General features: G+C 42.1%; 1 protein-coding gene across 11 annotated transcripts in view; it reads right to left on the bottom strand.

Moving 5' to 3' along the window:
- Positions 1 to 226: 226 nt before the first annotated feature.
- Positions 227 to 25,087, bottom strand: part of plecb (plectin b) — a 145,865-nt gene continuing 121,004 nt past the window's right edge. For all 11 annotated transcript variants that reach the window (XM_061716304.1, XM_061716305.1, XM_061716309.1 and 8 more), the window contains 22 exons: positions 24,615 to 24,769; positions 23,643 to 23,958; positions 23,438 to 23,515; positions 23,188 to 23,349; positions 22,950 to 23,054; positions 22,768 to 22,863; positions 22,516 to 22,641; positions 21,858 to 22,010; positions 21,609 to 21,763; positions 21,388 to 21,514; positions 20,496 to 20,679; positions 19,699 to 19,856; positions 19,120 to 19,298; positions 18,892 to 19,030; positions 17,955 to 18,311; positions 16,938 to 17,021; positions 16,727 to 16,831; positions 16,452 to 16,550; positions 11,336 to 14,689; positions 1,382 to 8,469; positions 1,095 to 1,202; positions 227 to 925 (listed from right to left, as the gene is read on the bottom strand). In XM_061716304.1, coding sequence (XP_061572288.1) covers positions 2,311 to 8,469; positions 11,336 to 14,689; positions 16,452 to 16,550; positions 16,727 to 16,831; positions 16,938 to 17,021; positions 17,955 to 18,311; positions 18,892 to 19,030; positions 19,120 to 19,298; positions 19,699 to 19,856; positions 20,496 to 20,679; positions 21,388 to 21,514; positions 21,609 to 21,763; positions 21,858 to 22,010; positions 22,516 to 22,641; positions 22,768 to 22,863; positions 22,950 to 23,054; positions 23,188 to 23,349; positions 23,438 to 23,515; positions 23,643 to 23,958; positions 24,615 to 24,769 — 12,291 coding nt within the window. In that variant the 3' untranslated portion in view covers positions 227 to 925; positions 1,095 to 1,202; positions 1,382 to 2,310. The remainder of the gene's footprint in view (positions 926 to 1,094; positions 1,203 to 1,381; positions 8,470 to 11,335; positions 14,690 to 16,451; positions 16,551 to 16,726; positions 16,832 to 16,937; positions 17,022 to 17,954; positions 18,312 to 18,891; positions 19,031 to 19,119; positions 19,299 to 19,698; positions 19,857 to 20,495; positions 20,680 to 21,387; positions 21,515 to 21,608; positions 21,764 to 21,857; positions 22,011 to 22,515; positions 22,642 to 22,767; positions 22,864 to 22,949; positions 23,055 to 23,187; positions 23,350 to 23,437; positions 23,516 to 23,642; positions 23,959 to 24,614; positions 24,770 to 25,087) is intronic.

Raw genomic sequence — 25,087 nt, 5'->3', positions numbered from 1 at the left:
ACATTCCTAAGTGAACTTGAACTTTGCACATTGTGTTTTTGTTATCTGCTTTTTCTTCAAAACAAAAAAAGAGTGTAAGTGACTGACATTAGATCATGTTCTGTTCTGTACATTATATGCAAAACATCAAGCTATTTGTCCCATTGCTACTTAGTATTATAGCAGTCAAAAAGGATTAAAAAAGAAAGATGGTGACATGGATACTTGAACATGAATGACACAAGTGTCTGTTCAGAGCATATTTATTTACATGTAGTGTTAGGTTCACATACAATAGAATCCTTACTATAGCATTTAAGGCAACATTTGTCCAAAAGCAAATCCAAACAGTTTGTGATGCTAAAAATTAAATGATTTTTATTTTACATGACTACCGCAACCCCTCCATGTGTTTTGTAAAATTAGTTAAACATGCAAACAAATTAATGATATCAAAAACATGATGAAAACAACTTAAAGGTGTACAGAGATGCAAAACAGAAATATCGCATGTGAAAAAAAAAACAACAACAACAACAAAAAAAGCAAATGAAAGGTTGTAGCTGTTTTCAGGTGTTATGGAAATCTGTGGCAAAACAATAACTGAACAGAGTGAATTTGATATAATACATACATTCATGCAATCCAAATTTCTGTCATAGGTGCTTTGGTTGAACAGTCAGAGAGTAAATAAAATATACTCAGTGGAATAATTGACTTAAAATGTACTGGAGTGTCCCAGTTTGAAACAAAAGATGTTGATGCAGAGATACAGCATATCGAGTCTAAGCATCAAGAAATTCTTACGGGATAAATATCATTGATGTTATAAAATTGTGGAAAAAAAAAGTTTTCTTAAAAAAGAATCCCAAGATGAAGTTGCCTCGGTCTCTGCTTCCCTCAAATGTGATGCACAATGGAAAAAAGGAGATACTCAAAGGCCGATCTAGAAGCAAATAAAAAAAACTATGAAACATAAACCCAAATAAACCAACCATGCAATGGGAAAACACTAAAACAAGAAAAATAAAATATGGTGAAACAAAATGAAGCATAGATGTTTTTGTGTAAATGGTAAAAGTGATTATGTCTTATTAAACAGCTGACCAAAGTACCTGTTTCGCTGCATGACGGCTCAGAAATCCGTCCAGAGCTGGGAAGTCGAACGCTGCGGCCGACTGAGTATCTGTAATCACCTGCTGGACTCTGAGCAACTCAGGAAGCTATGAAAAACAAAACAAAACGACAAAAAAAAAAAAAATTAGCACCAAAAAGGGTTTTGAACCGTTTACTGGTTAGGGAGAGAAACCGATTTAGCACTGGCTATGAGATGTGAACAAAATCAACTGAAGAAAAAGAAAGACAATGTAGCAAATACAAAGAAATAATATTTCCAACTTACAAGCATCAAAACAACAGGCGGCAGGTCTGTGAGGGGGAGGCAGGATCGAGTCTGACATCATCTTGGGATTTAGCAGGAGCACTTGGTTGATGGAGAATATGAGCAATCCAAAATTTGGAGTGTGTAAAAACAATGATGCAATTAACATGTCCACTGAATATAAATGGCCGTAAGTGGTGACGGATGTGAAGCTAGCCTCACACCAGGCAGCATAATTGTAATGTTGGCACTTCTTTCAATGTAGCGCTCTAGTAGTGTTTCAGTTTATAGTGTTTTACAGATGTAATCTGTGCTGCAATTTACTGGGTACAGTTTACAGTTACCCAGGCAACATATAACATAAAAACATTAACATGTCTTCTCTCGATACTCTATACAAACATTCAAATGTTTTAAAGGCATCTATATGTTTTAGGTTAAAACATTAGAACTATGTTGACATTATTACTGCTGTCAAAAATGTTAGAAAATAGACAATTATTCTTGAATTTCAAAGGAAACAAGGAATACTGGAAAAATAATTTTGACGTAATAAAGTATATATATTAGTTTTAGAAAGCACTAGTGTACATCTTTTGAACAGGTGTAAAGATGAAATCATATAGTCACTTAAAAACAGCTGAAATATCATGCTTTGCTTTGAAAGTATGATTTGATTAGGTAATCTGTTCTACAGAAAATGCATTTTTAACAATGTAGCAATGCGTTATGTCCTCATATAAGAGGCACATGTTTACACAGATGCTATATGTGGAAAAGAAATTAATGACCTATGTAATTTTTGTTGTGACCACATGCAATGAAGAATAAATAAATTATGTTTTGCTTGTTAATGTAAATATTTTTTTTTTCCTGTTAGAAATGCAACTGTAAAGTGCATTAGTAATGTTGGTTCTTAGCCGCAAGTTATTAGGAATAGAACTAGCTAATTAATATCTGCGACTGTAGCTAGATGAGGATGTGACAGAGGAGGATGAGAAGTTCATGCTAAAGCCAGAGCCAGCATCAAAGCTGCCTCTCCTGGAGCCTGTTCGGGATCCGGTCCTTGAGCCAGTTCGAGAGCCATATGCAGATCCAGAGCCACTGGCATTGTAGGGACTGTAGAGGCCTTTGCTAGATTGTGAAGAGGCTTCCAGAAGCCGCAGGCCAGATCCTTCCTCAACCATGCTTTTGTCCATGGCATGTTTGAAAGAGATTTTCAATTTGGTTTTTGGACATGTTAGATATTTTGAATAGGCATTGACATCTCTCAGTTTCTGGGCAGTGCGGGCATCGATTGATCCTTTCCTGATGGATTCATCTAGGGGTATTCTACCCTCAACATCAGGTTCAATGAGCCCACCGGTTAGATACTGAACCTCCAGAAAACGTTGGCCAGCCTCATAATACAGCCAGCCCTTCTTTAGGGCCTGGGAAGCAGACATCTTTACTTTAGTTCTGGTGTCTTCAAATCCATTGAAAGCTTTGAAAGCCAAATTGAGGCGATCCACCATGACTTTATCTACCAGACCTTTCTCTGTAGCCTCAGCAACTGGGAATCTCTCTCCACTGATGGGATCAATAATTCCCCCAGTGCAGGCTTGGGCCTCCAACAATCTTTGGCCTGTGATATTGTCTACCAGGCTTCTGTGCATTGCCTCAGTGACAGAGATTTTTTCCAGTGTGTCTATGTCCAATATTCCTGCTATGGGTACAGTCACCTCTGTCGGGTCATTCCATATGACTGCAGGTGGTTTAATGGAGGGTATGGGACTCATTGGAGAGGAGTAAGTGGAACCAGCGGTTGAACCAAATGAGGATGTGCGTGAGCGGAAGCCACCCATGTTTCCAGAAAGCATGTCAGCAAACTCTGTGATTGACAGGTTTCCAGATCGGTATGTATCAAGAGAATTCTGGTCAATGAGTCCACGTGCAAGAGCATCATCAACATCATACTGTCTGCCCGACCTTCTGTCAATGATTAGGGATTTTACAGTGCCATCAGAGGCAGTCATTGTGATCTCCTCCCATTCACACTCCTGCTCAGAAAGCTCCAGGTAGGTTTGGTGATCAATGAGTCCCTTCCTGTAGGCCTCATACACAGACATTTCTTTGCCTGTCTCTGGATCTACAATGACAACTCTGCGTTTACGAACTGATGATTTGGAGGAGGTCTTCCTTTCCCGGTTCTTTTCTTTCAGTAGCAGTAGCACCAGGCCAGTGTCAGGATCAGTGATACACCTCTCCATCAGCTGAAGGTAAGTTAGATTTTCTTCAGTGTTAGGATCAAAGAAGCCTTTGGTGTCATCAGATGGATCTGACAGGATCTCGTTCATTTCTTCGTCAAAGAAGCCACGCTTGTAAGCCACCTCAACTGGAAGACGATGACTTTCCTCTGGGTCAATGATTCCGCCAGTGGCAATCTGGGCTTCAAGGAGACGGATACCATGATCTTTCAGGATAAGCCCCTTTTTCATGGCCTGGAACAAGGAGATTGTCTTTCCTGAATAAGGATCTCTGTATCCAGTGACTGCTCGCTCAGCAGAGAGAAGCTTGTCTTTGAATTCTGGACCTACAATTCCCATCTTTACTGATTCATTGACGGTCAATTTGAGGTTCTTAATTGGATCAATGACATACCCTGTGGCTGCCTGGGACTCAAGGAGCTCAAATGCAGTGCCTGGCCTAATCATGTTCTTTTTCATGGCCTGGTATATTGATAGACGTTCTTTGGTGTTCTCCAAAAATACACCAGCAATACAGCCAGTGCCCTCAAGGTACCTTGACAGTCTAGTGCTAACTTCTTCCACTGAAAGGAGACCTTCATTTAGTTGAGTGACAGTCTGCTGGTCAATAATTTGTGAGCGAACCAGCTCCTCCATTGTGATCTGTTTTCTCAGACCCTTGAATGTCAGTCTCTTGTCTCCCAGGGAAAGGAGACGCAATCCACCCTCTAGTTTGCATCTCTTTAGTAGCTGAGCATATGACAGTTTCTCATCATTAACAGGATCTGTGAACCCTTGGACATCTTCACTCAACCTCTCATTTGTTTCTTTGTTCATATAACCTCTTTGCAAGGCAACGTCTGCTGGCAGGTGGAACTGGAACTCTGGATCAATAATGCCTCCAGTGGCAGTTTGTGCCTCCAACATTTTCAGGGCATAATCTTCTGGAACAAGATCTTTTTTCATGGCCTGGAATAGAGAGATGATTTTACCACTGTATGGGTCTTTGTATCCGGTGACAGCTCTTTCAGCTGAAAGAAGTTTATCGTGGATCTCAGGTCCAACAACACCCTTACGAACAGCTTCATCAACAGTGAGCGTCTCATTCTTCACTGGATCAACAATGAAGCCTGTTGCTGCTTGTGCTTCTAGTAGACTGAGACCTATTTCAGGGTTAATAAAACCTCTCTTCATTGCTTGGTAAATGCTTATCTTGGTGCTTGACTCTGTTGTGACCCCAGCAACACAGCCTGTGCCATAGAGATACTGTTTCACACTTGTAAGCTCCATTATGTCACGGATATTTCTCTTGCCCTGTTTAAGCAGGTTGTATGTCTCCAAGTCAATGATGCGAGCATTGTAGAGCTCCTCAATAGTTATCCTTCTCCTTATAGTCTTATATGACAGTGGATTGTCATTTAAGATGATCTCCCTTTGTTCCATTATCTCAATAATGATGATTATCATCCGCTCTGTAGTGATTTTACCAGAGCGGTATTCATCCATGATTCTCTGCCTCTCTCCTTCTGGAATCAAATTGGAATTCATGATATCCCACAGATTTGTTGGCTTGTCAGCAAGGCCTTCAATTGGAATGTCAATTTGGGTGTTGGCCAGATCACTCTGAGTTTGTTCTTCTGTATACAGGTACGTCTTCTCCACAACAGTTGGAGACTGAGGCTTGGAGAGTGGTAGGAAGTACAGGCCTGTGTCTGAGTCTCTTCTGCATTTGTCTTTAAGCTGCTTGTAGGTTGCATTCTCATCAGTTTCTGGATCTGAGAAAGCTTTATTATCATCAGATGATTCAGACAGAGTATTGGCAATTTCTTGACTGAAAATCTTTCTCTGATATGCAACATCAATGGGGACACGGTGGCTGTTTGCAGGGTCAATGATTCCTCCACTGACCATCTGTGCTTCTAACAGTGGCATGGCATGTTCTTTCAGGATGAGATCCTTTTGCATTGCTTCAAAGAGGGAAATTTTCTTTCCTGTGAATGGATCTTTATAGCCAGTGACAGCCTTTTCTGCAGAGAGCAGTTTTTCATGCAGCTCAGGACCAACGATGCCTGACTTTACTGCCTCATCTACCGACAGGCACTGGTTTCTCACTGGATCTACAATGAACCCGGTTGCAGCCTGGGCTTCAAGAAGTGAAAGGCCAGTGTTGTGTCTGAGGAGCTTTTTCTTCATAGCTTGATAAATGCTGATTTTATCCTTTGATGATTCTAGGTAAATGCCGCCAATGCTTTCAGTTCCCTGGAGGTATTTACTGACGTCTGGATTTTCACTGACTTGTTTCGGTGTTGTTTTGCCTTGGTGAATGAGATCAAAGGTTGGTTTGTCAATAATTTTGGAATCAAACAGGGACTTTGCTGGGACAAGAGCCCTGAGTCCCTTGAAGCTGGACGCTTCCTGTTTTTCGGCTTCTTTCTCTTCCAAAATTGTGATGACAATCTTAATAATCTTTTCAATTGTAATCTTTCCTGACCTAAACTGTCTGAGCAGGTCTAGCCTCTGTTCTTCAGTGAGGTACTCAGAGTGGATAATTTCCCACAGGGTCACCTTCCTGCCCTTAAACGGTCCTGAATCAAGCTCCAAAGTTGCCTGAGTCATAGCCTCTCTTGTCTGAGCTTCAGTGTATTTTGACTCCTCCTTATCATTGATTGCTTCATCAGAAAGAGGTAGGAGTGGGAGACCAGTTTTCTTGTCAGTGACACATCTCTTGAGAAGCTGTGAGTATGTGACATTCTCCTTTGTGTTTGGGTCAACAAAACATTGGGTATCTTTATTTGGGCTGCTCAGAGACTGTTTCATTTCCTCATCAAAGTAATTCCTCTTGCAAGCCACATCATGAGGTATATGATGGCTCTTTACTGGATCAATGATGCCACCAGTGGTCATTTGGGCATCGAGCAATCGTATGCCTTGTTCTTTTGGAATGAGATCTTTTTTCATTGCCTGGAAGAGGGATACAGTCTTTCCAGTGTAGGGATCTTTGTAACCCGTAACAGCTCTCTCTGCGGACAGGAGCTTTTCATGGAGCTCAGGACCGACAACACCTGCCTTGACAGCCTCATCAACAGTGTATTTTTGATTTTGAACTGGGTCAACCATGTACCCTGTCCCTGCTTGTGCTTCAAGCATTTTTAAGGCAAGCCCAGGTCTAACCATGTCCCTCTTCATAGCTTGATAAAAGGACATTGTATCTTTGGAGGAGTTAATGATTACACCAGCAATGCAGTTTGTGCCCCTCAGTGCCTTATGGACGGGCTCCATTTCAGAAACCTCTTTGACTGATATATTTCCCTTGTGCAGTTTGTTGTACAAATCTTTATCAATGACTCTGGAGTCCAGGAGCTCACTGGCTGGGACAGTTGTCCTCAGACCATCAAAGGTAATCTCGTTCTTCTTCTCCTTCTCCTCAGCCACAGTGATCACTATCTTGATGATCTTTTCGATTGTGATTTTGCCTGTCTTGTACTGACGGAGAAGGTCTTTCTTCTGATCTTCAGTGAAGTATTCAGAATTTATTATCTCCCAAATTGTGACAGTTTGTCCCTTGAATCTTCCAAATGGTAAAGAGACAGTTGTTTTGCTAAACACATCTTTGGTTTCTTCTTCAGTGTAAATACTGGAGCACTGAGCAGCTTTGTCTGTGATTGGCAGGATTAACAGACCGGTTTCTGGGTCAGCACTGCACCTCGCCATAAGCTCAGAATATGTCAGAGGTTCCTGAGTGCTGGGGTCAAAATATCCCTTTCGGTCATCAGAAGGTTTCTCCATAATTTTATTCATTTCTGCATCATACTGTCCTTGCTTGTAGGCAGTTTCATTGGGTACACGGTGACTGTTGATTGGGTCAATGATGCCACCGGTAGCAAGTTGAGCTTCAAGGATTCTGATGGCATGATCATGTTCTATCAGTCCCTTCTTCATGGCTTCAAAGACGGAGATCTTTCCATCAGTGTATGGGTCTTTGTAGCCAACAACAGCTCTCTCAGCTGAAAGCATTTTGTTGTGAAGTTCAGGGCCAATCAAGCCTTCCTTTACAGCCTCATTAACACAAAGTCTGTTCTTATTGATGGGGTCTAATATGTATCCTGTGGCTGCCTGGGCTTCAAGAAGGATCAGGGCTGTCCCAGGAGTGATCTTCTTTTCTTTGGATGCTTGATAGATTGACATTTTTTGATTAGTTGGTGTCAAAACACCAGCAATAGCATTCTTTCCTTTGAGAATTCTTTTCAGATTTTCAGTCTCACCAAGCTCTTGCACGGTTGTTTTACCCTTTTTCAGCTTTTCAAACTGCTTCTTGGACAAAAGACCAAGGTCATGAAGTCTGCTTGCAGGCACCTTGTTACGGATGCCATCAAAAGCTAATGGGTCATCATCTACCATATCACCAGCACCTTGACCATTGTAAACTTTCTTTGTTGTATCAACCATAGTTACTTGGATGAGTTGTTTTTCTGAGACATCAGTGTGCTGTTCTTTCTGGGCCTCCTCAAGCTGTTGCAGTTTCTCTCGCAATTTCTGGTTCTCATCTGCAAGAGTCTTCTCCTGCTCTAATCTTATCCTCTCCAGTTCTTCCATTTCTTTTTGTCTGTTGAGCATTTCCTGCTCAGCTTCTTTCTGTTTGCTAAGTGCTGCATCCATGGTGGCCTGTAGTTTCCTCTTCTCTTCCTCCATTTGCTGTTTCTGCCGTTCCTGTTCATCTTTGAGAGCCTTTGCCTTTCTTACTTCCTCTTCAAACTGGCTCTCCAGCCTCTTTTTCTCATCTTCAATGAGCTTCTCCTTCTTCAGGAGCATCTCCTTTTCTGTCAGGAATGTCTGTTGGAGCACTGTCTTCTCGTGCTCGATTTGTTTCTGTTGTGCATCAGCCATCTGATGGACAAAAAAGAGAAAATAAGTTACAAAGCACTTGATCAATTATAATTTTGCCATCAAACTATTTTATTTATATTTTAAAAATGAAATTTGAAATGAAAACTATTCATACAATGCACTCTGCTTATGCATTAGAGCATAACAATAATATTGGTATACTATATAGTGATGGTGTAGTATTCGTTTTTTTTCTAGATTTCATTATCTTTATGCATTAATCTTTACTAATCTATCTAATCCGAGTATCTACATTTTTAGTAACAATAATATCATTTTCCCTTTTGAATACAATGCTGGTAAATGACTCATGTAGTTCCTCTACAGTGATGCAAATTGAATTTCACATAAGTTTAATTGTAATTGTTGAATGGTACAAAAGGGTTGAAACACTTTTGAGAAACTTAATTAACTTAATTACAAAGAAAATATTTGACACATTGTTTATTAAGTGTAATAGTTTTTGCTTTCGGGTCTCATCAATATTCTCAATAGTGAAGCATATTTTGCCCAGATTACTATTATTGTTGCTTAACGGAAAAAATAGTGAACAGCTAGTTGAGAGGGACAAGCCAAATACAAATTACATATTAGCATATTTGCTGTGAATTACACAGTTTGATGAGTATGCACGGTTCTCCTTTCTGCATCCAATGACCCAGTCTGACAAAGCCATTTTTAGCTGAGCTTAGCACAGTAGCTGGCCGTGGACTAGTACATCTATACTGAGAGACAAACTTATCCATATGAATCCAGAATCAGTCTAGCCACTAATGGCAGCACCCCCAATGACATTCAATGCAGCAGACATGTTTTTTTCTGTCTCAATATATTCTATATACTGTATGCAACATTTTTACTTTTGCCTGACAACAATGCTGCTGCTTATACTCTAATAATAACAGTTTGGACTTCATCATTTTATGAGACCTGTAACTTCGCTTTTGTATTTAATAAAGAAAAAGTATTTATCTACTAACTCAATTCATCGATGCAATAATCCACTGATTATTCAATTAGTAAAATAATTAATAGTAACGACCCTAATTCACTGCCTCTATTAATTTCACTTTAGCATTTTACAAAGGTTGTACATAATGGCTTTGTTCCAAATCAAGCATTTCTACATCATGTTTTGAGTGCACAAGTTTGATGGCAGATGTCCATTGCATGCCATAAATCGCTTGCAACGTAGGCATCCTATTCTCTTTTCTATAAAACGCGATGAAGTTTGTTTATTGCCTGCACAAGGGATCATGGCAGGTTAACGCTTCCGGGCAGTGTTTCCAAAAGTTGGTCATTGCCCAACTTTATGCAAATGAGCGTGTCCAGCACGGGGCAGTGATCCAATCAAAGTTGGCAACGCTCTCTGCATCATTGCAATGGGAAGGCTCTTCTGCTACACGCAACATTAAAAAAAGGTGAGAGGTACTTCAACGCGAATGCCAAAACAGCTGGGAAGACAAGTTAATTGTTGTTGTTGCTGGTTACAACAGAACATTAAACTGCCGTTTTGACATTATGCAGTACTGATGGAAAAGTGCTTAATTCAGACAGAATTCTTGAATGAGCCAGTTGAATTCTCCATACGGCTGCAGTTTGGTTCATGTTACATATCGCAAACTTCTTTATCCATTAGGTGTTTGTTTGTTTTATCCTGGGTCACAAACATATTTCAATGAGATTAAATTGTATTATTTTTATCTGGCTATCTGGTTGAACTTATTTTTTATATTGATTTATTTCATCAAAATAATAAAGTTAACATGGACATCCGGCCTGATGTTGTGCACAATGCTGTAATCTGTAACGCTGTACCAGGTGGTACTTGTATAACAGTCAGAAAGCTGAACACTTCACACTCTCAATGGGCAGCATCTAAGCAGGGAAGTGATAAAACACTCATTTGTCACAATTTTGTATGGTGATCTATCTTTGTTTCCAAAAATGGCGAAACTACATTGTCACATAATAAAAGGTTAATGATTTGACGCACGACAAGAAAAATTGGCTTCATTTTGTCTAGAATTCATCATGACGACAATTCAAATCTAGGTGGTAACTCGGGTGAAGCAGTTATAGTCATTTCTGACATGAGCACAATGACAGTTTTAAAATAGGCAAAACTTGTGATGCGTACGTAGCGCACTTTGTTGGAGCGTATCTGTGAAACTGTGTCATTTTTAACATAAACAATGTGTCTCTTTTTTCTTTTCTTGTAATTGGAGAGTAGAATAATTTTAAGGAATGAACATCTTGTTTAAGTGAGTTCAAGGAGCTTTTAAAGAACCATCCACATTGATGGTCATGTCATGTGATGGGCAGGCAAGATATGCCAGGAATTAACATTTCCAATTAATATTTTATATAAGTTGGGCTACAGTTTGGTGATTTATACATCTTTCAGCACACTTTTCAAAACCAATGATGGCTGTAATGGAAATGGATCCCTGAAAACCTTTTAATACCATTAATGGATAAAAGTGTGGTTCAGGAGCAATGGGGCAGTCCTTCGAAGTAACTGTACTTTACATTTTTATTGTGGTTTTTGGGTGTCCTCGCACACTACAGAGAACTAAAACTGTGAAAGCGGCGGTAGTTCTTAAAGTGATTGTGAAACTGAAAGAGATGTGATGTATGTCTTAAAATGGAGAAACATTCCAGGATATGAGGAGGCATTCAGCGTATGATCAGCATGAGCACAGTGCACTGTAAAGAAATTAAATACAATCACATTGAAAATTAAAAATAGATATTGATGATTAGTACAAAGAGAAAGGAATAGAAGAACTTTTAAGAAGAAGTGAGTTAGTCCTGAGTTAACAATGACATAAGCTGCTTTGCTATGCCATTTTTGACACAATACCTCTTTGGACTTATTTTGAAGTTCCTCAGCCTCCTCTTTCAGTCTAGCCTTCTCGTTCTCTAGGTCTGCAATAGCTCTGCGCAAGTCCTCAGCTTCTTTACTGGTATTTAGTCTCTGGATTTCCAGTTTTTCGACTGTAGTCATTTTTTCTTTGGTGGCAATTTCAGTCTCGTGAAGACGTGCCGCGACCGTGTCGGCCTGTTTCCTGAACTTCTTAGCTTCTTCTTCAGCTTTGGTCCGCGCTTCACTGAGCTGAGAAACCTGAAGTTTCAGTTTCTCCGCTTCGGCTACGATCTCCAATTGCCTTTTCCTCTCTGCTTCAAGTGAGCGCTGGTACTCCTCTGTTTCCTCCTCGAGACGCTGCTGCATCTGTTGTTTATCCTCCATAAGCTTCTGCGCCTGCTCCTGAGCCCGGTCTTTCTGCTTTTGGAGCACGTCGGCCTCAGCTCTGAGTCTGGAGGCTTCTTGTATGGCCTGCATTTTCTCCTTGAGCATCTTTTCTGCTAGCGCTCTTTGCTGATTGAGGTCGTCTTCTGCGATCTGCCGCAAGCGTGCGGCCTCTTGAGCCTCAACGCTAAGCCTGGCCGCGTCCTCCGCAAGGTTTTTCATATTCTCAGCCTCCTCTGCGAGGAACTTTTGCGTGTTATCTTTGTCTTTTTTGATGAGGCGCTGGTTTTCCTCCTCAATCCTGATCTTCATTTTGATTAGTTCCTCCATCTGAACCTTGACTTTGAACAGCTCCTCCTCCACTTGGCCCCTTTGTTTGACGGCATCGTCAACCTCGTCCTTGAGGCGCTGCAGCTCGTCATCCAGGACCGATTTCTGTTTATCCGTCTCGTCAAGCTTAAGCTTAACCTTTGTGAGCTCTTGCTCCACTTGGAACTTTTGCTTTAACGTTTGCTCGGCCAGTTTTTTGTGCTTTGCCATTTCAGCATCAGCTTGCTGTTTCTGCTTGAGTGCTGCCGCTTCTGCTTGTGCTAGCTTAGCAGCTTCAAACTCGGCCTCTTTCCTCAACCGCTCTGCATCCTCCTGAGCTTTGGCCTGGTCAGCAGCTTCTTGTTCGGCAGCAGCTTTTTGTCGCTCTGCGTCTTCTGCCTGTTGACGAAGGAGAGCTGCCTCCCTTTCTGCCTTCTCCCTGGCAGCTTCTGCCTCTTTGGCAAGCCTCTTGGCCTTCTCGTACTCTTCTTTGAGCTTCTGCTGCATTTTGCTGTCCTCCTTTTGTTGAGCGAGGACGCTCTGGACTTGATGCTCGGCGGCATTGCATTTCTGAGCTGCTTGTTGGGCTGCAACAATCTGTTTTTCTGCTTCCTCGTCGGCCTGTTCTTTCTGCTTCCTGGCTTCTTCGGCTCGCTTTTTCAGGCGCGCAAGCTCCTCGAGGGCGGCTTTGCGTTGTCTGGCCGCCTCTTCCTCAGCAGCAGCAATCTTCTTGACCTTTTCTTCGGCTTCCCTCCTCCTATTCTCCTCCTCTAGGGCAAGCTTCCGGAGTTTCTCTGCTTCATCTTCTGCTCTGAGCTTGCTTTGTTGAGTTTCCTCGGCAATATTCTTCAGCTTGTTCAGTTCAAGCTCCAGATCGAGTTTTCCTGTGGAGGCCTTTTCAAAGTTGAGCTTAAGGATTCGGATTTCTTCTTCAACCGCCCGCCTCTGTTTGAGCGTATCGTCCACCAGTGCCCTCTGCCTGTCCATTTCAGCCTCAGAAGACTTTTTGAGCTTATCTATCTTTGCTGCAATGTCTTGCTTGTGCTGGTTGGCCTGATCTTCCAGGGCCTTTCTCTGATAAGCCTCATCCTCAGCTTGCCTTCGGAGTCTCTCGTTTTCAGCCTCTTTTTCCTTCAGGGCAATTTCAGCCTCCGTTTTCTGTCGAGTGGCATCACTGATTGCAGTGAGCTTCTCCTTGAGAATCCTCTCGGCCTCGGCTCTCTGACGAGCAGCTTCGTCCTCTGCGATTTGCCGCTGATGCTTGGCCTCCTCGGCGATGGCGCGAAGCTTGCTCGCCTCCTCGGCAAGGTCCCTCATCTTGGCGGCTTCTGCCTCGAGAAGCTGTTTGCTCTTCTCAGTGTTGGACATGGATTCCTTTTCTGCGTTGTACTTCATTTGGACGAGGACATCCATTTCACTGCGCACCTTGGCCAGCTCATCTTCCAGCTGTTTCCGTTGCTGCTGAGCTGCAGCGACTTCATTCTTCAGGCGGTAAAGTTCGTCTTCGAGGAGGGATCTCTGTTGCTCTGCGTTGTCAAAGTCTGCCCGGAGTCGAATGAGCTCCTGTTCTGCGGTGAGCTTCTGCGACGCCGTGCTCTCGGCTAGCTTCCTCTGCCTCTCCAGTTCTTTCTCGGCCATATCCTTCTGCTTCAGGGCTGACTCTTCGGCTTTGGATCTCTTCTTAGCCTCGCGCTCGGCATCCTCCTTCTGTTTCTCAGCGTCCTCTTGGGCAAGGCTCTTTTTGTGTGCTTCTTCTTCAGCTTGGAGTCTCAGGCGAAGGGCCTCGTTAGCTTTCTGCCTCCATTTCTCAAGCTCTTTCTCTGCCTCTTCTCTGGCATTTTCTGCATCCTCCTGTTGTTTCTTGAGACGAGTCGCTTCCTGTTGCAGCTGAAGGACGGCGCCGTGCTCTTGCTTGAGCGATTCTTCCAACTTTGACGTCTTTTCCACGAAAGACAGGTGTTTGCTTTGGAGCTCAGCGGCGGCGCTCTTCTGAGCCGCCACATGAGCCACTTTGATTTGCCTTTCCTTTTCAACCTCGGCCTGTTTGACTTGCCTCTCGGCTTCTTCGGCCTGCCTCTTGAGGTTTTCAAGGTCTTCAAGAGCTATTTGCTTCTGTTTAGCCGCTTCCTTTTCGGCCTCGCATTTAAGTTTGAGTTCCTCTTCTGCCGCGTGTTTATTCTGAGTCTCTTCATGAACTTGTTTACGGAGCTTCTCAGCCTCTTCCTGGGCGGCCTTTCTAAGTTTCTCAGCTTTAGCTGCCCTTTCGCGGAGCTGTGTGAGCTCGGACTCGGCCGTGGACTTTTGTTTCACGGTCGTCTCGAGCTGTATCCTGACGATACGGATTTCCTCCTCGATCTTGGTGCGGCTTTTCTGGGCTTCGTCCACCTGCTGACTTTTGTCCTTAATCTGCTGCTCTGAGAGGTTTTTGAGTTCGTGCAGCTCCAGCTGAATGTTTTGCTTCTGCTTCTCGGCATCTACAGCAGCCGTTTCTCTCCTGCTTACTTCTTGCTGCATTCTGAGCTTGAGCTCTTGAGCCTCTTTCTCGGCTTTAGCAACAGCCTTCGCTTGAGCTTCAGCTAACTGCTTCTGTTTGTCTAACTCGGCCTGCATCTCGGCCATCTTTTTCTGCTCTTCTGCTTTGAGTTTCTGTGCAGCTTTCTGCATTAGTGGAAGCAAATGGTAAAGAAAGGATTATAATCGAGCATGACAGGTTAAAGGTAATAGTTTACAGCAAACAGCCCAAAACAGTGTGCAGTAAAACTGTTAAGACTTTGGTAATCGCAGCCAAATCACACTTGTTTATGAGCAGCTCGATGTAAAGTATGGCCTCGGCAATGTTAATGTTAAAATTAGCTCAAAGAAGAGATCAATCACTAGATGCAAATTAGATGCACATTCATCAAAGTGATGTTAAAATCTAGATGCAATTAAACACAAACACGACAAGACAAATCAAGAAAAAAATGGATGCAAATGTATCAAATAATGTATGGAAACAACACATCACTTCACAACACAGCAAGAAAATCATGGCATGCAACTGTAGCTGGAGCACTAACGTACGGCTTGTTATAGTCTATAGTTTTGCTTTAATAAACAAATTGTTTAAAATAATTTGCTGTACAAAAATGTGTACTTCCCACATTTAAAAATTGTACAATAAGAACTTGAGTATCTATTTTCAGTATGCAGGTAAGTTACTGTTTCCCATAAATATGATTTAAGCTACTTTGTTCAAACATTTCTTGAAACTGTCAATGCTTTTAAAATAAAGCGCAGCATAATTCACACTACTTTATTTCATCCCATGCACTGGGGGTTCTTTAAATCACTATTTGTGACCAAATGGACAAGAAACGAAAGGCAAAAGGAAGAAAGGTTCAGGTGAAGCCTGTGTTAGTCGGAAAACCAGTTTATGACTGCGATAGGTGTAGGAGGCGCTGCAAGTTGTGTTAAATAAACTGAGCATTTACAATTCAGACTGTCAGGAATGGAGATTGGAGCCGGGAGGCAGAATGAATAGTTAACAGTATTTCTGCAGGAGCCTTTGGTTAAAGAAAATTAACAACAATGTGATGAAGAGTCAAAATGTTATTTGAGAGAAACACAGGTGAGATGGAGAGTTATACAGGATGTAGGAATCTGAGATACTGAAGGATTTACCTCTTTAATGCTCAAACAGGTTAAGCGTTCATCAAGGCAAAGCACTGGCAAGCAGTTAAAAGGAGCAAGGACACAAACAAAGCATCAGGTTAGAAAAGAATGTAAATCTGTAAATTTATGTTAATCTAGAAAAAGAAGAGCGACAACCAGACTCAACAACAGTCGGGAGTTTGTTTATAACCTCAGGAGAAAAAAGAGGCAGTAGGATAAGAATGAAATGGAGAATGAAAGAAGTGAAAGAAAGAACCCCTCATTCTAAATCTATGATGACATAACACGTGAAATGGATGGAGACCCACACACATTGGGCCATGTAGACTCATTTTAGTTCAGAACACTGACAGCGATGGCTTCAATAAAGCCTCTGCTTTGATACCTCACTCATTGAACTTCAACTCACCTAAAATACATGCTTGCACCCATAGTTCTGATCTGGTTCTTGCTGTAACGCCATGTGAGTAAGGACATACCTGCTCCCGGGAGCTTGTGATATAACTGGCTAACAGGTCAGCTACAGCATGCCAATGTTTCAAGCATCACCAGTGCAAAGGAACTGTTTGTCATCCGTACATTAAATGTAAGGTGTTTTTGTGCGTGATAGACACACAGAGAAAAGTGTGTGTGTGGGTGCATGCATTTGGGTGATAGGATGTGGATGTTGTGTGTTTGTCTGAGTGAGGTTTTGGGTTGTTGGTTGTTGGTTAGAGTTAGAGTTAGAGGTGAGTTTGTTTGGGACCCTCAGACAGTTGTCACGCACCTCCTCATCCTCCAGGCGGCGCTGTGTGTCGGTGATGAACTTGATGTACTGACTAGTCAGAGTCATCAGCTCACTGTAGCGGGTCCTCAGATTTACATACTGATACAGATGGAAACAATTCAAGGTTAAGACAATGTGTCAACTTCATGCAAACGCTAAGTACTTCACACCCACGTAGGCCTCGTGTATCTGCAGCACATGACGATTTGATTACCAGTGACAGTCATTAAGAATTTCTTTTTTTGTAAGCTACATCTAATTTGACAAATATACACCTCCTGAATGATGTTGTCTGAAGCAGAATCCATCTTGGTTTTCTTCAGGGGAGCAGCATGAGGCTCCACCTGAGCTCGGTAGGCCACCAACTGGAGTTCGTAGTCCTGTTGACGTAAAAAAAAAGGTCAAAAGAAACCATCAAGTATGCAAACAAGAGTTTCTGTGAATGTTGAATGTAGCAAAAAACACCAAATGTTGCTTCAGACTGACCTTTATGGTATCGATGTATGCTTTAGCGTACTTTTGACACTCGTCAACTTTGTCTTTGTTCTTTTCAATCTCCTCCAGAAGTTTCTGTTTAAAAGAAGTTTCAAGGTAAGTCAGGCTCAAAATTTTGGAGTAAAAACAACTGCCCACTAAAACAGACCATGAACAATGGTAACACGAGAATAGACTGCAGATTATCAGGGTAAAAAGTTAAACAACAAAAAAAAACAAAAAACGTTTGACACCTTCCTGGAGAATGGGAAGATTTTACAGATGATAAGCCAGCAAAAGAATGGGAGTGCAGACTTATTTCACAACATCACAGGTACATGGATAGAAATAACCGTTGACTAAAATAACTGACGGAATAATCAACAAGCTGAATGATAATTCACTGACATCCTGCCACCAACTGAAAAACACATAACAAAGTCTTCGTTTTTAGGCTGAAGATTTCTCATTCTCTAGAATCACCTTCATCTATGTTTAATCTCCATCATCATATTTGATTTGAATATCTAAAACCTCTGTATACCACTCCCATAATCAAGAAAAAAAAGTTTTATACAATAAAAAAACCTGAAAAAAACCCTGAAAATAAAGAATATACACAGGTATATATATATATATATATATATATATATATATATATATATATATATATATATATATATATATATAAATAAAATAAAGTAATACAAATATATAAATAAAATTGCCTGAAATATTTAGAATTTGTTAAAGACAGAAAAAAATGAATTTTCTGCGTATTATTATTTCATATGTCAGGCATTAAAGGGTTCGGCTGCATTTGCTGCACCTCATAAGTGGACAGAACAAAGCTGTAGCACTGATTTCAAAACAGGCACAGTGGAGGGTCTGACTCCAACCCCTAAACCCAACTGCTCTGGACAGAGCAGTAAATACATGGTTGTGAAGGGACCTTCTGTACTGTATCTCCTCTACTCGGACCAAATAACACATTTTATGAAGATCTTGGGAAAGGTTTATATAACGTACCTTCTCCTGGGAAAGCTGGTCCTTGAGAGCCTGGCTGTTGGTGATGGGCACAGCCTGGATCTTCTCCTGCCTCTCCTTGGCGTCGGCAATCCAGCGGATCAGCCAGTCGTAGCTCTCGCGGTAGTAACCCACCTGGCGACCCAGCTGCTCCAGCTCTCTCTGGCGGAGGTCGATCTGCTGGAACACGGCCTTCCAGCGGTCCTGGAGGTTGGACATCAGCTGCCGGTAGTGGTCCAGCTCGGCATCGCGCTCGCTGTGCACGCGGGACATCCTGTCACTCACGGCAGAGGCTTTCTTCACCTCCTCTTCCAGGGAGTCGAACACTGGCTGCTCTCCCTCCGCCTCGGCTCGCATTTTCTGTCATTGTCATACAAAATAGAAGCCGGTCAGCTTTTCAGTTAATCCTGTCACATGTGTTGCGACCCACAATGCATTGCAGGCTGACTTTGTGCACAATTTTAACAGAGTTTCTAAAAAAACAAAAAACGTTTTAAACATTGTAAAACACTGCAAAAACTCAAAATCTTAACAAGAATATTTGTCTTATTTCTAATTAAAATGTCTCATTTTTAGTAAAAAAAAAATGTCATTACACTTAAAACGAGACTCAGCACCGGAAAAAACCAACAATTTTCAGCTGTTTCAAGTAGATTTTCACTTAAAATATGTAGAAAAATCGGCCAGTGGAACAAGATTTTTTTGCTTGTAATGAGAAGATAAATCTTGTTCCACTGGCAGATTTTTCTACTTATTTCAAGTGAAAATTTACTTGAAACAGGTGAAAATTGTCAAATAAGTTATTTTTCTGGTAATGACTGTCGATTTAAGTGTAATGAGATTTTTTGACTAAAAATGAGAAATTTTAACTAGAAATAATATAAATATTCCTGGTAAGATTTTGAGTTTTTGCAGTGAAGAGATACAGTACGTGTTTTACCTTGAGCTTAGTTCTGTATGACTCTACTTCTTTGACATCACTGGGAACGGTGTGAACTTCCCGTAGACAGTCCTCGTACTGTTTTACCACTCCCTCGGCCCCCTGTGTGTTACGGATAACCATCTCCACGGTCTTCAGCCTGGGACAAGACGTATACATAAATAAAGGAGCTCAAACGGCATCAGGAACTGTGCACTCTCTCCTCAGAGGAAGCCGTCGGGGACCTACTTCTCCAGATAAACGGAGGAGAGCATGTGGGTATGGTCCATCTTCTTCACGGTGACCTCAAGCTCGGAGCGCAGCACAGGAGCTGAGGGGGATTGCTGGGAGGAGGCCAGGACCTGCTGCGACTTCACAGAGACCTTATCAAGGTCCTTTTTGATGATGTCGAGCTCTCCCTGGACTTTCTGTGAATCAAGGTAAAAGCGGAGTCAACAAATGAAACAGGATCAAAGGGAATTCAGTCTGAGCTCGATGAAAATGCAGAGCAGATTCAATAACTTTCTTCGCCGCTATGGGATTCTGTGTTCTGCACCAGCCAGAGGGCCGATGCTCAATTTTTAACGATCTGAGATCAGCAGGGACGGTCACATCTGCAGTAGGGAAGTAGTTCGAAAGCATGTATTCTTAGAAGCTCTTAGACTAAATCTGCTTTCAAAACCTAAAAACAGTTCATTTCTGCTGCTTGTTCTGGACTTGTGTTCTTATTTTTTCCCTCCCCTGCTCCATCCTCACATCCCTAAACAAAGTGTACTCAATTATACTGTTTTCTTATTTCATTTAAACATCTTCATCTCAGCTCAGTACCTTCTGATCGGTGGTTTTCTGGGCACATTCTTTCAGAGGCTCTTTCTCCATGTGTTTGCGGATGCGGGACACAGTCTTGGCCTCACAGTCCTCGATGCGCAGACGCAGGTCCTTCACCTCAGAGATGTAGTTCTTACACAGAGTCTCATCCTGCTGGCCTGCACAACAGCATTTCCATTCAGTTAAATAAGCAGGAAAAGACAAACTGTGTTTGAAGTATCAAAAGTTTATTTCAGAACTTGAAGGCATTACGTGAAGTCATGCTCTAGAATCAATTCGGATGCTTGACTAAGATGTGGTCATGTCTTTGCAAACATTTTTCACATTTTCTAACCACGGCTCTACTGCAACACATGTTATAAATGAACATACATGCAGTTCCTCATCCTTTTGACTGTTAAACACACACAGCAACTCATTTCATCAATAAAACACACTACTGTTTGGGTAGAATTTACCTAATGTAGTAGTATGACAAGCTTTATGTAGGGCCAATAAATCCCAACAAGAGTTGTACTAAATGCCTAAAAAGACTTGAAAGTCAAAACTCCATGCGGTCATACATAACACTATTGCAGACACTAGACTGCAGACACTGCAGACTTGTACACTCATCAGCTTTTTAGCTGCAGCTTCGTTAGGTTTCATCCACTCACCTCTGAGCTTAATTAAATGTCCTGAAAGATGAAGGGACAGTAACACTGTGAAAGTGCTGTCCAGTCCTGGCATATTCTCATATTCACTTATTTTTCAAGCTTCAAACATTTTCTTATAACTTTTCCAAGAGCAAATGTTACCTTTCTCCATGGAGTGAAGCAGGCTCTCGAAATGCTGTATGCTTTTGTTGTAGTCCTCCTCGATCTGCTTGTGATCGTCGGGGCCATAGAGCTCCGAGTCCTGGCTGTCTCGCATGAAGTCCTGGTAGTGGAGCTCCAGGTTCCTCATGACCAGCCGGTACTCCTCCGACTTCATGGTCTTCAGCTGCAGAGGGAGGAGGAGAACGGAGGGGGGTCAACAGGCAGGAGTCCACTCAACACACCAGTGTTCAATGTTGTAATATAACCTCATTTTTGATGTGGCATCCTAATGTCATGGCTCAAATGCCCTAAAGTGTTAAAGTTCCTTTTTTTTATGTTTATTTTACCAAAGCTGGCTCCCATATCCAACTTTTTTTTAACACAAAGTTAAACTAAATAAAGCTAATTATTTAATACCGTTCAGCATTTAGAAGCATACTTTAAAAAAATCAAAATAAAAAATGTCTTTAGTCTTAGATTCCATAGAAGTTGTCAAAGTTTAAAAACCCTGTTTCCAAAAAAGTTGGGAAAATAATCATGTGCAGCTCTCATAAAGCCGTATACTCTTCTCAGAGTTTATCTCAGCCTGATCACCTGCTGAATATGTGAGACAGGTTTAGAAAACCCTCGTAACTCTGAATAAGATGTTCAGATGCACAACTAATGGCTGCAAAAGTCAGCGGGGTCAAAAAAAAAAAAAAAACAACATCTGGAGGAACAGTTTTCTTGTGGTTGGGTTGAGTGGCAACAGGTAAGTGACACCATTTGATATAAAAGGAGCATCTTTGATAGTTTTCTATCGTGAATAAAATATGGGTCTATCCATTTTCCTAAACTGAGACTGAATTTATTTAGTCTGTAGAAAAATAAAATAAAAAACGTGAACACCCACCATGGTGATGTTCCAGGAGCGTATCTGTGTGAACTCCTTCATGAGGTACTGCCATGAAAGAAGACTCTTCATGTTGATGTGAAGCATCTGCCACATGGAAACCAGCTGCTGATGACCCGTATCCAGACTGGAGAAGCACAGGGACGACATAGTAACGTTACAATAACCAAACAAAGCAGGTCAAAAGTGCATGAACGTCACACAGGTGACTGTCTCCTCACCTGGACACGCTGTCCACAGCATCTTTGTTGACTGGAGGTACGAGGAAGCAGACTGAAGGAACCACGGCTTCGTGTCCAGAGCGGTTCAGCACCTTCCACTTGAAGGGCTGAGAGTTGTTCATGAGGGCGCACTCGTCTCCTTTGTGGACAGTGATCTGAAACACATTCAAGAAGACGTCTTCAGGCTCTGATGCAACGATGACCACACCGGTACGTTGTTAAGTGTCTCTGCCAGCGGGTTATTCCAACCTCCTGCTGTTTGAAGTCACAGACAGCCTGAACGGGCAGTTTCCCTTTGATGGAGAAGGTGGGGTTGCGGGGCTTCAGCTGGATGATGGACTTGGCTCTCTTGTTCAAGCTCGTGGCCAAAGTCTTAAATTCATTCAGCTGTTCCCTCTCCTCCTGTTGGAAACAAGAAAGAAGCAGATGAGAATTAGAAAATTAGCATCACATCCATTTTCATCCCAGTTTGGGTGTTTTACACTGCAAAAACCCAAAATCTTAACAAGAATATTTGTCCTATTTCTAGTTAAAATGTCTCATTTTTAGTCAAAGAATTTTATTACACTTAAAACAAGACTCATCACTGGACAAAACAACAATTTTCACCTGTTTCAAGTCGATTTTCACTTAAAATAAGTAGAAAAATCTGCCAGTGGAACAAGATTTTTTTGCTTGTAATGAGAAGATAAATCTTGTTACACTGGCAGATTTTTCTACTTATTTCAAGTGAAAATTTACTTGAAACAGGTGAAAATTGTCAAATAACAAGTTATTTTTCTGGTAATGACTCTTGTTTTAAGTGTAATGAGATTTTTGAGTAAAAATTAGACATTTTAACTAGAAATAAGACAAATATTCCTGGTAAGATTTTGAGTTTTTGCAGTGTGGACGCTCATCTACCCACCACAGCGTCCTGCAGCAGATCCTCCAGCCGCGTGGTCGTCGTGGAGCGATCACAGCTGTATTTCTTTTTCATGTTCTCCTGTATTTTCTTCATCTTGTCTTGTGCATCTTTCACATCAGCAAAGAACTGCACAGAGAGATGACACATGAGGGTCAAAACGTTTCAGGAAGTGTGTTGTACAAATGTCTGTGGATTTCTTTGAAGAATCAGTGGAGTTTCCCACATTTCCAGGTCTCGGCGTGAGCTCCTTACCTGGTAGTAGGCTGTGTTTTCTTTGAGATGAGCCTCAATACAGCAGCACAGCTGCAGGATCCAGCTCCACTGAGTCTGCAGGGCAGCTGTGAAGGCCTAGTGGAGACCAGGAATGTGATGACAGTGGGTTAGTTTGGGTCTCAGTGCTGCATGTGACCTTTGAGCTGCATGACTGTAATCACCTCAACGGTCTTTTTCCCAGGATGCCCGTCCCTGACGAGCTTGTCTCCCATCGCTTGGATGTCGTTGACCTTCCTCTCCCTCAGTTCAAGCTCTCGCATGAGGCCCTGAAGAGTCCAAAGAACACAGCTAAAGATCATATTTATTCATTGAACCTCTCAGAGATTTTACAGTGGTAAGATAAGAAAAGAATAAATAATGGCAATGCGTAACTGGAGATTTTATGCATCCCAAACTCACAGAGTAATTATCTTTCTTGGCCGTCATGTTGCTGTTCCTGTCGCTCCAGTCAAAGTTGACCTCTTCTTCTTCTTTGTCATTCAACCACATCAGCTCTTTAGTGGCGGAGACCACAAAAGTGTGCAGTGAATCCAAGTTTCTCAGGCGGGACTTGGAGGAGTTCTAAAAGAAAACATAATAAAAGATAAAAATGAGTGGACGAGTTTTTCATCCACAAAAAAATGCTTGAAGTGTGGAAAAAAATAGGTACCAGTAGTTTTCCATACTGCAGATCCAGTTTGCCCAAGTATTCTCTGTACGAGCCTTTACTGACAGGAGACAATTGGGTCTGTAAAGCATGAAAGATGCCATAGACATTATTGAGAGCCGGGGAGCAAAACATGCTTAATTCAATTTACGTTAATGTCGGACATTCTGGAATTCATTCTAAATGTCTGAGCACATCATTATTGTACCTCGTCGTTCTTGGCCCGCTCAATCTTGGATTTAAAGTCCTCCACGGTCTGGTGCAGGCCTCTGTGGCTGCCCAGCTGGGACTCCACCGAGGGCAGATCCGAGCCCCACTCCGCCTCGTCGATGCGGTGCTGGTTCTCCTCCACCCAGGCCAGCAGGTCCTGGACGTAGCGCAGCGTCACGTCATCCATCTCCGGCCGCATCTTCGCGCTGCTCTGCTGCTGGCTCATGGAAACGTGGGTAGTGGAGGCGGCGGTCTTCAGACGGAGGTTGTAGTCGGTGCGCAGGTTCACCAGGCGCTCATGGAGGCGGTAAACCCTGAGGAGAATAAAAACATCGGCAGCTGTTAGTGCACAGAAACCTCCCCGCTCAACGTGTTAGAACGTGGACTTCATCAATGGTGGAGCAAGCTGATTGGTGAGTTTCTGCTTCAGCCAGAATCCCTGTATACTAATCAGTTACAGAGGAGAGCTGGCTCTATTTTAAAAGACAACTCCCACCCTCTTAAAGGTGAGTTTCAGCTGCTCCATCAGGTCGGAGGTTCATGGTACCTGCTTGCAAAACCAAACGCTACAAAAACAGCTTTGTACCAGCAGCCATCAGTGCTATTAACAAGTGAGAGAAACTGCAACATAACCTTGTATTTATGTTTTGTATTGTTTCCTTTATCTTGTTTTTATGAAAAGGCACATTTTTTAGCTTGGTTTGAATATTTTAGTGTTTTTTATCTACTGATGTTTTAACTTATCTTGCTTTTTATCTTGGGGTTTTGTTCTTTTAGCCAAAGCACTGTCGTCACTTCATCTTGTCCTGTGTTGTTGAGTGTATGGTTTTGGATTGTATGTATAATACGAGATGAATCACTCACTGTAAACCAGATTTACCCAAGGGTACAATAGATAAATAATCTAATCTAATCTAATCTCACTCAAGTGCTCAAATCCATGTCCTTGTGCAGCTTCTGCAGCACCCACCTGCGATACATCTGTTCCGCCTGCGGGTGGCGCCCATCCTTCAGGATCTGCACGTCGTTAAAGAGCAGGCGGATCATGTTGTCTGCCTTGTCCAGCTCCTTCTCCACCTCGGCTGTGTGCTGAGCCGGTTTCCCTGCATTCAGCAGACGGATGTCCTGAAAGAAAGACAACCAGCAGAAATGTTGATGTCCAGCTTTCAAAGTCCCAAGCAAAAAAGAAAGAAAAATGAACAGGGATTGACAGAGATTGACATATTAGGCATGTTTCGCTACGTGAATATGACAAAAATATCCCACAACATTGATGCAAACATGAGCAACCACATCCTACTTTTTACAACCACTGGGGCTGGATTAAACCTTTTCTTAAGTGATTAAAACACAAATACTTTAGGAAATATATGGACTAAGATTTGCTGACACAACGGCCATGGTTGTGTTTTTTTGCATCGGTTAATTCACACTGGCGAAGCA

This window comes from Cololabis saira, chromosome 3 (genome assembly GCF_033807715.1).
Source record: "Cololabis saira isolate AMF1-May2022 chromosome 3, fColSai1.1, whole genome shotgun sequence".
Lineage (NCBI taxonomy): Eukaryota > Metazoa > Chordata > Actinopteri > Beloniformes > Belonidae > Cololabis > Cololabis saira.
This window is presented reverse-complemented; position numbering and strand designations above follow the sequence as displayed.